Below are 16,119 nucleotides of genomic sequence, written 5' to 3' on the forward strand. Positions count from 1 at the left end.
TGCAGAATGCGAGCTCAGTAAAAGTCCTAATTACCGTCTAGCTAAAAAACAAACAGGACAGCACATCTGCAGGATGAGCCATCTCTGAAAGTCGCGCAAACGCTCGATACCCAATTGGTATAATGCACACTGCGTGGATGTGCGGGTAATGTATGTATTACGTATGCGCATATGTATGAGGAAGAGTTGCTCATTCCGAGGCGGCGGCCGACAGAACCCTGGATAAACACGCCCGCCTCTCTCATCTCGCCCAGGCTCCCACAAGCGCAGCCACAGCTTGGGGGAGAAGGAGATGGGCCGCTCGCCCCCCTCGCCCGCCCCGGACCAGCCCTTCAGGGACCGCTCCAACACCCTGAGCGAGAAGGCCGCCCTGCCCGTCATCAGAGACAAGTACAAGGACCTGACCGGCGAGGTGGAGGTGAGGGCCGCTCCCCCCGCCCTGTTCCGCTGCTAAGCGCCGGCAGACGCTCGGCGAGCGCTTTAGTATTCCGCGTGTCACGCCCCGTCCGCAGAACGTCTGCCGGGTGTTCTGAGCTGGTTCCGCCTGACGTAACAACTGTACTCGGTTTGTCCTCACAGGAGAGTGAGCGCTATGCATATGAGTGGCAGAGGTGTCTGGAGAGTGCCCTACAGGTATGTAACTGAGCGTGTGCGTGTGTGGGTGTGGCCGGGTGGGTGCGGCTGTGGGTGTGTGACTCATCCTACGGTGCCTGCTGTCCCCAGGTCATCACCAAAGCCAACAACACCCTCAACGGCATCAGCAGCTCCACTGTCTGCACCGAGGTCATTCAGTCAGCACAGGGCATGGAGTACCTACTGGGTGAGATGCACACACACACACACACACATACACACACAGACACACACACACTGAGCACCACTGTGGCCCACAGCTCATTAGGTAAGGCTCACAGTCCGACAGGCAGCAGGCAAAACCGGGCCTCATCCCCTCTGAGAGAGGGAGAGATGTGAGCAGAGCTGGCGTAGCCCGTGGTATGCTAGCGGGCCCAGGTGTGAAAGCTTATCTCTGCCCCCTGACAGGGCCTGCCTGCCTGCTACTGGTCGTAACTCGCGGCAGCGTGTCTGTTTCTAATGAGCTGCGAGAGGCACACATGTCACAGCCAGAGACCCGGGAGGACACAGCGTTCCGCTGCTCGGAACACAGAACACATAAAAGCTCTTTGATCTCTCACTACAGTGAGTTTCTGTGGAGAATTCAGCCTTGAATCGTTCCGCCGTTTCCCTGTAAACTGCTGTGTATGCCTGTCGAGGGCAGCGCTACAGCTGGAGCCATCATCTGCACTCAATGATTCTCTGCAGAAGGAGATTGTGCTTAGAGGGGTTTGCCTTTGAATTGGCTTGGTTTGTCAATTCTCAGACACCAGAAGGCTGACTAATGGATTACATTCTGAGCAAGCTTGAAACAGTGATTTGCTGAGAGAGGGAATTAGACCTTGGAGATGTTAACAGCCGTGTGTGTGCGTGTGTGTGTGTGTGTATGTGTGTGTGTGCGTGTGTGTTTGTTTAGGTGTGGTGGAGGTGTATCGGGTCACCAAGCGCGTGGAGCTGGGCATCAAGGCCACGGCGGTGTGCTCTGAGAAGCTCCAGCAGCTGCTGAAGGACATCAGCCGTGTGTGGAACAACCTCATGGGCTTCATGTCCCTGGCCAACCTGGCGGTAAGACACACACACACACACACACACACACACACAAGCACAGACTGACAGAAGCACCCGTCACAATCATTGTCCCAGTACTATCTAACTACGGCTTGTACTGTACGTACAGTCATGAACGATGTTGGCCCTCATTTACTAAGCGGCCGTAGGACAGAACTGGGCGCATGGTCATTTCCACTCCAAGTTTCCACATTTATCAGTTTGGACGTGAGCGGAGACTGCGACCGAATCTCACACCAAGTCCATGTATGCGAATTTTAGAATTGTCATGAGACTTGATTCTGACTGGTATCTAAGAGCAGCGCAGCCACATAGGCCTATTCATCACTTCAAAATACCTATCCTACCCTATGGCAAAATATTATTTTATTATATTATAATTATACCTTTTGTAAAGGCCTCTTCTATATGTGATATGTCCCTAACATAAATGGGCATTTTCCCATTGTAAGTAACGGGGTAAACGGGTGTTTGTTATAAGAGTAATTTCGCTTCCATTTTGAGCCTACTTAGACTACTACGCAGCTTTACAAGTCTTAAAATGAAAGCAAAATTAATGTAACACCAATCAATCAATGTACTGGCGACATAATGACAGTATTAGCAATAAAAATTAACAAATGAAAAGCAATGGGTAGGCTTCGGTCACTTAGGCTATTTAAATAAGAGCTTTGACGGTCATATGGGTAATGCCATGCTCTAGAAGACCTATGCACATCCTATCATTCAGCCCAGGTGAGAGGAGTGGCGAGGTTGGCTATTAACACGACGCGCACCAGGTTCTATAGGCCTGGTTGAAATAGGATATATGACATTCACACAGGTGTTAGCTCTCATTTGAGTTTAATTTGTCACAATAATATACTTTCTGTATGGAAGGTAAAATAATGTATTATTATTATTAGTAGTAGTAGTAGTAGTAATAGGCTTTTTTTAGTATTATTATTATTATTATTATTATTGTTATTATAGATCCTCTTCTAAACCCTTAAAATAAAACGGTAAAATGCAAGATGGTTTTCCAGAATCTTTCCATGGAGAGTGAAGAGTTGTTATTGGATGAGAGTCGGAGAAACTTCTAGTTTTGGCTGTATTTCACATCTTCATGCCGTAAACTACAATGGCGAGGTCAGAATATGTAGGGGCGTGATATTTAAATGCCGATTGTTTTCATCCGCCACATTTATCAACGCCCGATCATTCGTACGATGGGATTGGCGGCATAGGAATGTTTTATAGATCACACGTGTACTCTGCTGTACCATCATTTCTGCGCTCGGATCTGCGCTCAGATCTGCGCTCCTTTGATAAATGAGGGCCAGTGAGCCCATTGTAAAACCACTTTTACACATGCCATGATGTCCCTACAAAAGAGAAATATAATGACCATTAATCAACACAAGTATGGTGATCAGTCTGTCTGTGAAGCCTGCCAGTATTCTTGCAGCTCTGATGGCGGGGGCTGTGCCAGTGTGTGTGTGTGTGTGTGTGTGTGTGTGTGTGTGTGTGTGTGTAGCTGAGGGGAGTGAAGATCAGTCTATCCAGCATTCTGCTACTTGTTCCCGTGTAGTACAGAGGTACAGAGTGCAGAGGTAGTTATTGTAGCGACTTCTAAACAAAACAATAGGGTCGCTGAGAGGCTTAGATGGAGTCGTTGCTGTTTGACTCGTTTCAGAGATCCATGTCCAGACGGAAATAAAGTTTAAGGTGTTTATTAAATCAAACTAAATAGCAGTGTTCAACTTATGAGGAAGAAAACAATATATGAAACTAAACGGAAAGAAATGAATGAAAACGTGAATATGACGGTCAACAGAAAATATCCCGAGCCAACTAACCCCCTCTCTCTCTGTCTACCTGTTCTAGGCCCTCCCTCCAGCTATGTAGGTAGAACCACACCCTGTAGGTAGAACCACACCCACACATAACAATTAGAGGAACCCAATTAGACACAATAATAGATAATTAGAATAGACAAGAATAGACAATAAACAAAGGCAGTTATGCAGGCTCATAAACAATAAACCAAATATAAACATACACAAACAAAATAAACATTATGGCTCATACAGTAGTACAGAGTGCTACAGAGTGCTACAGAGTACAGAGTGCTACAGAGGTAGTACAGAGTGCTAGTGGTGCAGAGGTAGTACAGAGTGCTAGTGGTACAGAGGTAGTACAGAGTGCTAGTGGTACAGAGGTAGTACAGAGTGCTAGTGGTACAGAGGTAGTACAGAGTGCTAGTGGTCCAGAGGTAGTACAGAGTGCTAGTGGTACAGAGGTAGTACAGAGTGCTAGTGGTACAGAGGTAGTACAGAGTGCTATTGCTACACAGGTAGTACAGAGTGCTAGAGTGCAGAGTTAGTACAGAGTGCTAGTGGTGCAGAGGTAGTACAGAGTGCTAGTGGTGCAGAGGTAGTACAGAGTGCTAGTGGTGCAGAGGTAGTACAGAGTGCTAGTGGTGCAGAGGTAGTACAGAGTGCTAGAGTGCAGAGTTAGTACAGAGTGCTAGTGGTGCAGAGGTAGTACAGAGTGCTAGTGGTGCAGAGGTAGTACAGAGTGCTAGTGCTACAGAGGTAGTACAGAGTGCTAGTGGTGCAGAGGTAGTACAGAGTGCTAGTGGTACAGAGGTAGTACAGAGTGCTAGTGGTGCAGAGGTAGTACAGAGTGCTAGTGGTACAGAGGTAGTACAGAGTGCTAGTGGTGCAGAGGTAGTACAGAGTGCTAGTGGTGCAGAGGTAGTACAGAGTGCTAGTGGTACAGAGGTAGTACAGAGTGCTAGTGGTACAGAGGCCGCTAGGAGATGGACTGGCCTTATCCCTGCAGCCAGCCTGTCTGCTGCGGGGAGAATATTGCTTCTCAAATGCCAGCAGATAATACTGGGCTGGGCGTCTCAGGTGGAGATAATGTCACTTCAGAGAGAGAGAGAGGGAGAGAAGGGCGTGAGAGTGGCCGCTAGAGTGGGAGAGCTGTCTTTGCCATTTCACCTGTGCCAACAGACAAATGAACAGCATTTTCTGTAATTCAAAAATGAATGCCGACATATTCATTCGGAAGTCAGTTGAAGTGAGGAATAACAATTGGCTGGCCTACGTGTGCTCTGTAGTAGAAGCCGCTGTGGGGGCTGCTGGAGGAGGAATCTGATCCACGGAAAGTGGCAGCAGGTTTTTTAAGCAAGGTGCTTTGGTCTCAACAAGGCTGTATGGTAATTGGTCAATCTGATAATCCTTTTTTTCCTCCGTGTGTGTGTGTGTGCGTGCGTGCGTGTGTGCGTGCGTGTGTGCAGCCTGATGAAAGCTCTCTGGACTTCACCTCCTGCATCCTGAGACACGGCATCAAGAATGCCAAGGAGCTGGCTTGTGGGGTGTGCCTGCTTAACGTGGACTCCCGCAGCAAGGTTGGAAACGCGCACACACACACACACACCATATCGCAGATGAATTCATTACTATTAATGATACGTCATTTGAGTTCCAAGCCAGACGCTGCCATGTAACAAATGACCGTTTCTTTGACTTTGAACATTTTGCAGAGCAAAGAAGAGAATTCTATTGGACGTCTATTTAAACGAGTATGAGGCAGTGAAGTGAACTGTCAACTAAATCTCATTTCACTCTCTGCTACTGGGCCGCCCTGGGGGGAGGGCAATTCTCCACTGATAGACAGACCCTACGGGGTGCCAAAATGACAAGCTTTACTGCTCTCCCGGCTGCTCTTCTCCCAGCTCTGCGTTCAGGCACAGAGGAGGTAGGGAAGAGCGGCCGGTAATCCCTCCAAACGCACCTGTGAGTCATCTCAGGTCATCTTCATTTCTACCACGTAGAAGAGAAGAATGATGAAATAATGATGATGGCAAGATAACCGTAATGATGATAACTTAGGCTGTTAGAGACAAAGGGGGAGAGAGAGAGAGAGGGAGGGAGAGAGGGAGGGTGGGAGGGAGGGAGAGAGAGAGAGAGAATATTTTAGAATGATGAAACCAGGTTGGAGAAACAACTGGGGGGAGAAATGTTACTTTGGCACCTCAGTTTGGGCTGTTGCGTTCTGGGAAGTTTCTGTAGGGTCAGCAAGGTGTGGAGCTACACTCTACAGGGGAAAAAAATGCCTCTCTATGCCGACGCCTTCATGTCTCTGTCAACTTTCCCTACCTTCTTCTTACTCACACCGAAACCAACACTTTCCCGCCCCCCCCCCGCCCCGCCCCCAGTGGGACTGTCTGTCGTATAACTGTACCTCGTTATTAGAGCTCAGGCTTCCTTTGGCTAAAGTAATCCGCATGATGACGGTTTCCACGTGTCAGCCTCTGGTGATTAGTAACTGAGTCATCTTGAGGGGCCCCATTAACAGTAAGGCTTGACTCTCTGGTCCCGGTGGTGGGGGGGGGGGGAGGCTGGGATTGTTTCTCACCCCCCTCCCTGCGTTGTCTAGCCACAGCCAGACGGATGGGGGGAGGCGGGGAGGAATGGCTGAGAGGGATGCAAGGGCTCGGAGCAGATGTGTCTCACTCGTGATGCAAGGAGCACAGGCGCTAATAGATCTGCTTAGAGTGTCTCTCTTTTACCCTCTCCCTAGTCCCCCACCCATGTCCACAACGCCTCTGCCTCCTCTCTCTCTCTCTCCTTCCCTCTCCCCCTCTCTTTCTCTCTCTCTTTGTCTCTGTCAGCCAGAATGAAATGAGCAAAAGCTTCTCTTTTTTTCCCACAGTGCCCTTGACATCCGATTAATAACCCACCTTTTAATTACATTTCTGGCAGAGGTGCATTTGTACGAAAGCATAAAAGCCAAGTGCATCCCCATAGCGTATAATGAAGTCTAGTCATGTCAAATCCCTAGTATGTGTGAACCATATACACATGGCAATAAACACATGCCATAACACAGCAGCCAGCATTGATAATGGTACTGTCCTTCAAAGGGGGAGCTGCTTGCCATCTTTTAAAGGTACCCAATGTAGTTTTTGAACACTAGTATGCGCTCTAGAGCAAATTTGAGAAGGTGGTCCCCGAAAAACGCATACTACGTCATTGCGTCAATACGCGGAGCACATAATAGTGACGTTTCACACATCTTTGTTGTTTTCAAAACATTGGCTAAATATCATTTTGCGAAGAAATTACAAGGTAGGAAAGACATTCAAGTGATTCAACATGTTTATTAGACTACAAGGAACCATATAATCGAGGAATTTCGAAAATAAACAAAGAACGGATTGTTTTGATTCACGTTTCGTTGGGTACCTTTAACTAAAGGTATGATGGGGCGAGGGGGGGCTTACGAGCTGAGTAGGACTTGCATCACTAGTCACTGATGACTCTCACTCTCATTAAGGCCTATCCCCCTCCGATATCATGAAAGGGTCTGGTGACCTGTCTTCATGATCTTGAACCTTCTTACACTTTCAAGAGTCAGGGATGGGCAACGGTCAGCATCCAGAGCTCAATGCATTTTGACACAGTTTATCACTCTGACACCGCAACAACTTCCAACTCCCTGAGTGATCATTTTAGGCTAATGACGCACCAGTGTTTTCCCCTGAATGATGAATGCTAATGACTGCAATTTTAGCCAAATGCTTTAGCCAAATGTTTTTACCCACAATTCATCAGTAGCACCTATATTAATATTCATAATTGCCAATGATTGTGAGTTACCTCAAGGGTTTGGAGGGATTTTTCAGCCTGGTTAATTTTTTCATTACTTTCTCAGAAGTTTAATTTGGCAATGGCAGCTTAACTTTATGGGTTGGCTTGGTTCATATTTCTTCCAAATTGTCTAGTCTAGATCTGCTCTAAAGTTGCCCATCCCTGAGCATCACAGCAGTGCTGTCAGACGTTTGGGAGTGGAAGGTAGGAGGACAGGGTGACATCTGGGGGACCTGTCACTTTGGGGCTTTTGGAATGTTCCGGAAAGGGATGCGCATTGCCAGCATGGTGGCTTACTCGCTCCTCACTCACTCTCCAGTTTGCTTACTCAGGATGCTGCGTGAAATCTGAATGTGCTGACTCCTCTTATGCTACTTACAGGCACGGACTAAAGACAATGACAAGAGGTTAAGGGTAAGGGGAACATGCTTCACTTACTTTTGCCATCTTTTTTGCTGCATGGGAAACTTAAGTGTAGGCTGCTTTTATGCCAAGGTATTAACAGGTGGTGCCTCTCTGGGTCTACGGATCATTAGCAGTCCTTGATCTTTGATGGAGGTCATCAACCTTTAAACACATTAATAAAGGTCACAGAGAATCGATGTCGCTGACCTTTGTGTTTAATTTGTCCGTCTGTTTTAAAATGATTAAAACTTGCACCCTGAACTACCTTCCATTGTAGTAGCATAATGGTCTCCCTCATTCTGCCTGTCTAGACGCTATAGTGCTGCTTGATGGTTCAGTTGTACTTGATCATGCTAATGCAGAGAAGATGTGAGGAGGAGGGAGCGAGAGAGTGAAGGAGACGGAGGAGGAAGGGAGGCTGTTTTTGTGTTCTGTCCTCTAATTTCGCCCCCCCACCCCACCCCCCCATATCCAGCAGCGCCAGCCCTGGCAGTTTAAGTGCAGGTTTTCAGGAGAGAAGTGGGTTGAGGCACAAAAGAACTAAAAAGAGAATCCATTATGCCTGTGAAATCGGAGCGTCTGAGAAAAGTGTTTTTGGTCCCTGTGAGAAAGTCTGAACAGGTGTGCACCTGTTCACTGGCTCTGCGCCTGGTGGAGAAGACAGCGGGTCTGGTGTTTCTAGGTTACTATAGGCTGGTGTGTGTGCGTGCGTGTGGGGCGTTCATGCATCTTTCTCTGTGTGTGGGTGGATGTGATTCACCACACGAGTCATTTCTCTTTCCAGCGTCGGCTCCGATTTTTCACCGGGAATGAAAACTCTTAAACCACATAACGCACACATTAGCATCTCCTTATCTCAAGCGCGGTTCTACAGCTGGACCCCATCTAAATGCAGGCTCACATCACAGCGCCCTGGCCGGCTCGCTTCACCTAGTTCATTTTCTCCACAGCTATATTCAGATGTACGTTAATGTGGGAGAGGCGGCCCCTTATCCCTGTAGAGATTGACCCAAATGTCTCAAGAGGACTCTCCCAGTGAGCACAAAGTTTTATTGAAATACTCAGAGCCTTGTGCCAAACGTGAGTCACGTCCTCACCGGGTTTCATTGGCCCTGGTAGGTGAGCTTAAGTAAGATCCCCCAGTCTGTTCTAAGCCTTTCAAGTCTTAACGCCTTCAGTCTCATTATCAACTGTATGCGTTTTGTTTTACCGAGCCGAGTCTATTTCTTTACCCGCTCCTGGTTTGACCCCTTCCCCCCCTTGTTTGACCTCTTCCTTCAGGCTTTCAACTCGGAGACAGACAACTTCAAGCTGCTTTACGGGGGCCACCAGTATCACGCCAGCTGCGCTAATTTCTGGATTAACTGCGTGGAGCCCAAACCGCCGGGCCTCATCCTGCCCGACCTGCTCTGAGCCCCCGACACTGCTGCCATGGCAACAGGCGCGGGCTAATCAACGCCGGGGAGGTGGAGCAGGCTGGCACGCCGCACGCGCTCTCACCTTGGGCTGCCGGCGTGAACACAGAAGACCTCAGAAGTCACTGGAACTCTCCGCTATATTTGTGTTCCCTGTCCCCCCCCCCCTCCTCTCAGACACAAGCCTGGTGGTCTCAACTCTTTGAACCGCAGGAGTGGTGCTGAAGTGGATAATTCTACTTTGTACAAATTCAAGGCTTGGCCAAAGCCTGGTCTGGAACATACAGCATTGTAATATCATACTGTGTATTGTGTCTTGTTACCTTTTTCTCAGTTAAGTCCCAGATACTCAACCTTTAAACATACCTGCATACACACCTTCCCCATCACACTTTTAGCTGAATTATGAAAATGAAGGAGGGAAGCTATGAATGTGTGAAATGGGCCTCTAGACTTAAGAATGTTCTCTCAGTGCTTATTGTGACTCAACAAGTCAAACTATTCAAACTGTGCAATATAGTAAACACTGAAGGCTGGATGGGACATTGAGACTAATTAAACTAAATCAAATGTAAAGCTGTCATTTTATTTGATTTCACTTGTTGCTTTGTTGCCGTTTCATGCTTGTGCTTAGCAAAGAAAGAGGGACTTTGTTCTGTTCTGTCTAAGTCGTCTTTTCTACAGTCTGGTCTTATTTAATCAGGGTTGTGGTATCATATTGCTGGAATTGAATCACTTTGATGGCCGGGTCTCTGAAAGCATAGTCCATGGCTGTTAACATTTTAATCGATATTTTAAAAGTCTTTTTAACATTCAAAGCTTCAGTGCTGTGTTGAAAGGCAGTGATATTAGCTATTTTAAGTATTGTGTGTCATTAACTGCTTTGGATTTTGAATGTATTTTTGCACTGTTTGATGGGGGACTCCTTTATCATTATTGTGGTATTTTGAAAACGTGGTGACATTGGGACTTGAAAGAGAGTTGTATTTATTAACTATAGATAGTGGTTGTGGATTTGTTTGTGTCTTGCTGTGTATATAATATATAAATAATTATGTGTTTGCAGATCAATGTTTTGAATGAAGTCAACAGTTAAATTATTATTGCAGCAGCAGTTTGTGTTAATTAGGCTACAGTATGGTACTGTAGGATTTTATTTCCAGGGACTAGTCCTACCGCAACTAAAATGTGAAGCGACATGTACATAAATAAACATGCATCAAATTTGGACACTTGGCATCGTCATTGTTAAAATTATCGACGAATGTACTGGAGTTAGAAGTGCAACCGTTATTACTGTCAATTAGTGTGGAAAGTGTTGTGTACAGAACCACTCATCAGCCGTTTTTGTACGTCCGTTTTGTTTTCTTGCCATTTCTATGGCCAGGGAGACATCATCTCCATCACTTGGCGACAACATGGAATAAATTGTCATCAGAAATACCTGCTGGGCCTTAGCTGGTGGGGAGAAGCCAATCAAATGAGAGAGTCGTCTACAGGCACCATGGAACCCATCTCATTACCCTTCTCTCTTGTGCTCAGGTGTGTGTTCTCCAACATCCATTGTATCTCTCAGTACCCCCTAATTGAACATCCTGCTGAATGTGATTTCTTCTCTCCTCGCTCAATGTGAGTTTCAGGATTACAGAAATTTACAAAAGCTCAAATCAATTACTGCATAAAGCTGTGTAAATTTGAAATGCAGACTGTCACTCCTGTTCTCTCTCTCCCTCCCTCTCTCTCTCTGCCTCCCTCCCCTCTTGCCTGTCATCTTCATGCCTCTTGTCCGCTGCCCATTGTCAATCACTGTATTGATTAAACCCAACGTTTGCACTTTTGTAGCTCGAATAATTGCCTTTACCCTTATTCTCTAGTATTATTTGATGTTCTTTGAAAAACTTTCTCTTTCTGGAGTTCATACAAGCATATCGGCCAGCACAATAGCCATCAAAGCAAGTGTGCTTTCACGCTTATTCTAGGCCAACCTGTAGATTTACTGACACTGTACAACTTGAGGTGGAGAGGAATTCACAGTAGAGGATAAGATCTTACGCTTGTAAAAAGAGTAATCCACACATACAGTACTGCTTAGCTCCACACATACGTACTGCTTATCTTATCAACCCTCTCTTCACACAAGCATTGTCAAATATGAGTCTTGAAGAAAACACTGGCTAGAGGTCAGATCTGAATAAAGATCACACTCGGACCAAGTGTGGACCTGCCCATGTACCCCACCCCTTCACGTGTTCTGGTGATACCTGACGAAGACCGCACAGGTCCAAACGTTGTGTTCGCTTAATAAATCACTGTGGGAGCAAACAAGCAGTGTGCGGATATTCATCTTTATTCAATATTGCCAGTATTCGTTTCCTGCACCTGTGGAATGTGTGGATGTGCGTGCACTTTCCAGCACTACATTAGAGGTCAGATCTCCCCTCGTGCCTCAGGGTCACCATACATCCTGAGAAATACTCTCCCATTGAATGATGATCCCTCTGAAAGTTTAATGACCTGCATGAATTCATTAGTAGTTCTCACTGTGAAATCATTCATTACAAATAGAGGACAACACCATGGCTACCGGTATAATACCTCAGTGCCCTGTCTATTCATCCAGACGTCTCAGGCAGTGAGGCTCATGGATTCAGAGCCCGTCACCGTGGCCGCTCTGTAGGGGAATCTGACACAAGTCAGAGGCAGACCAGAAGAAAGGACAGAATCACGCTCACTCGACCGCAAACGGAGAGAGAATGACTTCTTTCCCATCTGTTTAAATAGCATTACCCAAGGTCGCTCTCAGTTGAATCAGCTTTGACTGTTTGAGAATGCATGGAATGGCTGGCATCTCCTTTTGTGTCTGTATATTTCATGCTGATCCTTTGGTTCGACCCGTTGCTTTCACAACAGAATAGGGGTATTGTTGTTTTATCTCGCATGACAATTTTCACTGAATATGAAATCTTGGGGTCTTTCATTCAAGATACGCCTACATGCTCCTCCATCCCCTGTACCTCCTCACAGTGCTTAGTGCAGCAATTGATTACTTTTCCAGGGCATTGATTCAGTGCTAATATTCATCAGTGACAGCACTCTCCTTTGTGACTGTTACCAAGGTTACTGTAGGTTTCATTTGCTGTCAAGGATCTGTCATACAAAGAGTGCACCCTCGCCCATGCACTCCCCCTTCCTGAGTAGGGATTGATTACCTTCAGAAAGTCATGTCCCCAATAAGGGTTTAGCTAACAGGATTGATTGGTGTATTTTGAAATTTACCATTTATGTAATGTTTAATGAAAGGAGTCACCATATGTGGAACTCAGCCTAAAGGAAATTAAATGTTAAAGGCAGAATGATCCATTACGAGGCTATTCTGTGAATTAATCAAAAGTTCAAAGCTCTTGGAGCACCTGCCCAATTTTTACAAGAGCTACTGGCCCTATTACTTCCGTTAATGTGATGATGGTCATGTTATCTCGCAATATTTCCAATATCAAAAGGTCAAATGTAAAATGGAGGCATTGCTAAAGAAAACACGATATGAGTGTGCCCTTCCCGGCTCTGCAGGCTCAATAAGCGAGCACGAGGTTGTGCCTCCAGGTCCCCAGACTCGTATCCTTCCTGTTGCGAGGACGCTGCCTAATGACATCTTATATCCTAGTTTATCACAGCAGTTTGTTCTGTGTGGCCTGCAGGCCCTGCGCCGCTGCCCAGCAGACTGCCTCTCACATCCAGGATGACGTAAATCGCTCTGCTTACTGGATTGGAGAGGAATGGTAATATCCTTCTGCTGGATGAAATATGTTTATTTACCCTGGGACTGGGTGGGTATATAGTCTCTTGACTGGGGATCTGACACATTTGCATACACATCTGAACTGTGCACACACACACACACACACACACACACACACGCACACACACACACACACACACACACACACACACACACACACACACACACACACAGCTTCAGTCCATCGGAGGAAGCTGTTGTAGAAGATGTAATCACTCCTGGATCTCCATCATGCTTGGCCTGTCATCAGATGGAGCCAGTGTCTGTGGGTAATGGTGTTCATTGTGTACCCTATTCTGGAGATCCCTCACTAGGATGGGCAGAAGACAAATAGCACTCATCACTGTCTGCCTGGTGCTCTGTGGCCATGCCAAATGAAAAGGAATGATATAACGCTGCTTCGACATCTCTAGGGGCAAATGGTTCTGTGAAACATATGGTCATCTCTAGGGGCAAATGGTTCTGTGAAACATATGGTCATCTCTAGGGGCAAATGGTTCTGTGAAAAGCCTTTTGTGGGAGGAGCCAGTGCACCTTGCTCTTGTACTGCATACACCTCTTTCTCGATGAGTATCTCATACTGCCATTACAAAGAAAGCTAGCCAAGTTGCCTCGCACAATGTGTTGTATGAAATAACGCTTAGACAATAACTTCAATATCAAATCATCGTCTGTGTCCAGTGATGTACACTTCACTTGCATTTGAATATATATAGTATAGACTGACAATAATGTATATTAGTAATTTCCTTTATTTAGTTTTTAATTTGAAACACAAACAGTAGCATGAGCTGAATTATTACATTTTAATATAATTACCTTTGGGCATAAAATAACATTCTTGTAAGCTTGGCTTAATGTTTATGCCTGTGACAGGGATAGGGTTCTCTTGCTACAGTCAGGTTTGCCATTATGAAAAAAGAAGCTTTTTTGTCTAAAGACCTCCATAACACCTCTCTCTCCAGAGAGTACACAGGATATGAAAGTCTGGATTGTACTCTGTAGGACCTGTTTTCACTAAGACATCATCAATACAAGGCAAAATAGGGTCATCAAAGTGTGTTCCCCAAAGCCCTTAACACACCACTGTGATCCTCAAGCTGGAGGATGACATCTCTCTAAAACAGCATAACATTGCACAACTTACGTAAATATTAGCAGTTTATTCTGCACAATCTTCTTTAAATCTTGATCTCTAGTTTAAATATGTGGCTATAGTAACATCCTTGAATACTATTGTTTAAAGTGCACTATAGCTCCGCACCATATTTTTTTCATATTTCCATATATTTTCATGATTTTAATAACCCCCAAGAGAATAAATCTTTTTTGTTTGTTTTTTCTATACAGTTACATGTATTTTAAATGCTACGAGAGCAGACTGCTGCCCCTAACAATTAAAGACAACAGCAAAACTGGGACAATACCATTACATGACGTTACGTCAGGGAAATAGGACTTCAGAGAGTCACTCCACTGTCAGAATTGCTGAGTCTTTAGTCTTTAAGCACCGGCCACACACCTTCCCACAGACAGTGCACCTGTGGAGTCCTGGGGAGGTCCAGCCATGGGGCCAGAGTGCAACGGCCATCATCACAGTCTGAGCGTTTATTCCGGCTGGGTTCCTGGCATCTCTGTGGTCCTGTCGTTCATTTGGTCCTCAGAATTCTGGGCTTGAAGTGACCTTGCTCCCTCTTCTCAGACAGAAGGGTGGGTTGGGGTGCAGCGCGGACTAGTGCAGCGGCACCAGTAACCGGTCTGCAGTGTGGTGACTGACTGGACCCCCTCCCTCCCATAATGCACCAGGATTCATTTAATTAAGCTTCACATAGACAAACACTCACACGTCGCATCCCTGGCTGGGGGGAACATGCATGACCCTGCCGTCCCGAGGGGAGAGGGGCCGAAGAGCGTCCGAGCCAGCCGTAGTGCTCCCTCTTTTCTCCGCCTCCGCCCCCCCCACCCACCCCCTCCCTTGGCGAAGACCGGGGCGTCCTCTACAGGCCCCAGTAGGGCGCCAGGTTCCTGCGGTCCCGGTCGTAGACATCAGGTATTACCCCGTAGGGCGTCTGCACCATTTTCACAGAGTTCCTGCCGAACAGCTTCCTCTCGTACTCGATGAGCTGGCGCCAGAAGCCGCCGTTGGGTCGTATGACGGGCCGGCGCGCCTTCACCCAGGCGTGGGCCTCCGCCAGCGAGACGCGGTGGTACTTCATGAGGTAGGCCAGGCACAGCGAGGCGGAGCGGCTCACGCCGGCGGCGCAGTGCACCAGCACCGCCCCCCGCTTGCGGCCCACGCTGTGGATCTTGTCCGCCACGCTGTCGAAGTACAGGGAGATGGGTGAGTGGGGCATGTCCGCCAGGGGCACCTTCACGTACTCCACGTGGGGCCAGTTGAAGTTGGGCAGCTCGATGGTGGCGTTGACCACGCAGGTGATGCCCTTGGACAGGAGCAGGCTGCGGTTGGACGCCACGTTGCCCCGGCTCAGGAAGAGGTTGGGGGTGATCTGGGCGATGCCCCCCAGCAGACTGCCGCTCTCCTGGAGGAGCCGGGGCACGGCCGCCGGCACCACGGAGCTGCGCTGATGGTGGTGGTGGTGGTGGAAGAAGCCTTGGCTGCGGGACCCCATTGAGGAATAGACTGAGTCGGAGAATGAGAAAGAACAGACAGGAGGAGGAGCTGGATGCTCTTTCAACAGCCCGAGGTCATTACGGGGCGGGGAATTATACCTGAAACAAAACAGGGACAGACCGCAATTTCAGACAAAATTCAGCAAGCGAATTAATTAAATTTGATGATGAACTTGCACTGGCAAACATACAAATACATAACCTGGGAGAGTGCCATCGAAGCTATTTGCGGCGAGTCATCAAATAATAACATTAGATTCCTTTTGGACGGCATTGCGCTGTGACAGTTGTGTCTGGCAAATGTAACACCATGTTATCCATCTGCCACCCCAGAGAGAGGGCTGTGTGGCTGGCAGGGACAGATAGAGCTGGCTTTAAACTCAGGCCTGATTAATCAAACCCAGTCTGTCCAGGGCCATGATGAGACCCTGTGAGAGGAGAGCCTGAGTGTCTGTAATAACGAGATGATGCGCGCCTATGAAGTAACATAGATGAATCTTATTCAGAAGAAGCAAATTGAACAAACAAAACATAGTCCATCACCAGTCAA

The 16,119-nt window shown here is 47.0% G+C and overlaps 2 protein-coding genes across 2 annotated transcripts in view; one reads left to right on the forward strand and one right to left on the reverse strand.

The window, feature by feature from the left end:
• The window catches only part of synrg (synergin, gamma), a gene marked incomplete at its 5' end in the record, with an annotated part of 38,555 nt that extends 28,221 nt beyond the window's left edge, over positions 1 to 10,334 (forward strand). Inside the window, 6 exons of the mRNA XM_084437586.1 lie at positions 255 to 418; positions 580 to 633; positions 724 to 820; positions 1,529 to 1,677; positions 4,967 to 5,077; positions 9,009 to 10,334. Coding sequence (XP_084293712.1) covers positions 255 to 418; positions 580 to 633; positions 724 to 820; positions 1,529 to 1,677; positions 4,967 to 5,077; positions 9,009 to 9,140 — 707 coding nt within the window. The 3' untranslated portion in view covers positions 9,141 to 10,334. The remainder of the gene's footprint in view (positions 1 to 254; positions 419 to 579; positions 634 to 723; positions 821 to 1,528; positions 1,678 to 4,966; positions 5,078 to 9,008) is intronic.
• A 4,601-nt stretch (positions 10,335 to 14,935) lies between these two features.
• On the reverse strand, positions 14,936 to 15,568 carry dusp14 (dual specificity phosphatase 14; the record flags this gene model as incomplete). Its single annotated transcript, XM_084439895.1, has 1 exon — positions 14,936 to 15,568. One exon carries the CDS (start codon positions 15,566 to 15,568, stop codon positions 14,936 to 14,938), a length of 633 nt encoding a protein of 210 aa, XP_084296021.1.
• Between the last annotated feature and the right edge of the window lie 551 nt (positions 15,569 to 16,119).

Source organism: Borostomias antarcticus (assembly GCF_949987555.1).
Source record: "Borostomias antarcticus genome assembly, chromosome: 1".
Taxonomy (NCBI): Eukaryota; Metazoa; Chordata; class Actinopteri; order Stomiiformes; family Stomiidae; genus Borostomias; species Borostomias antarcticus.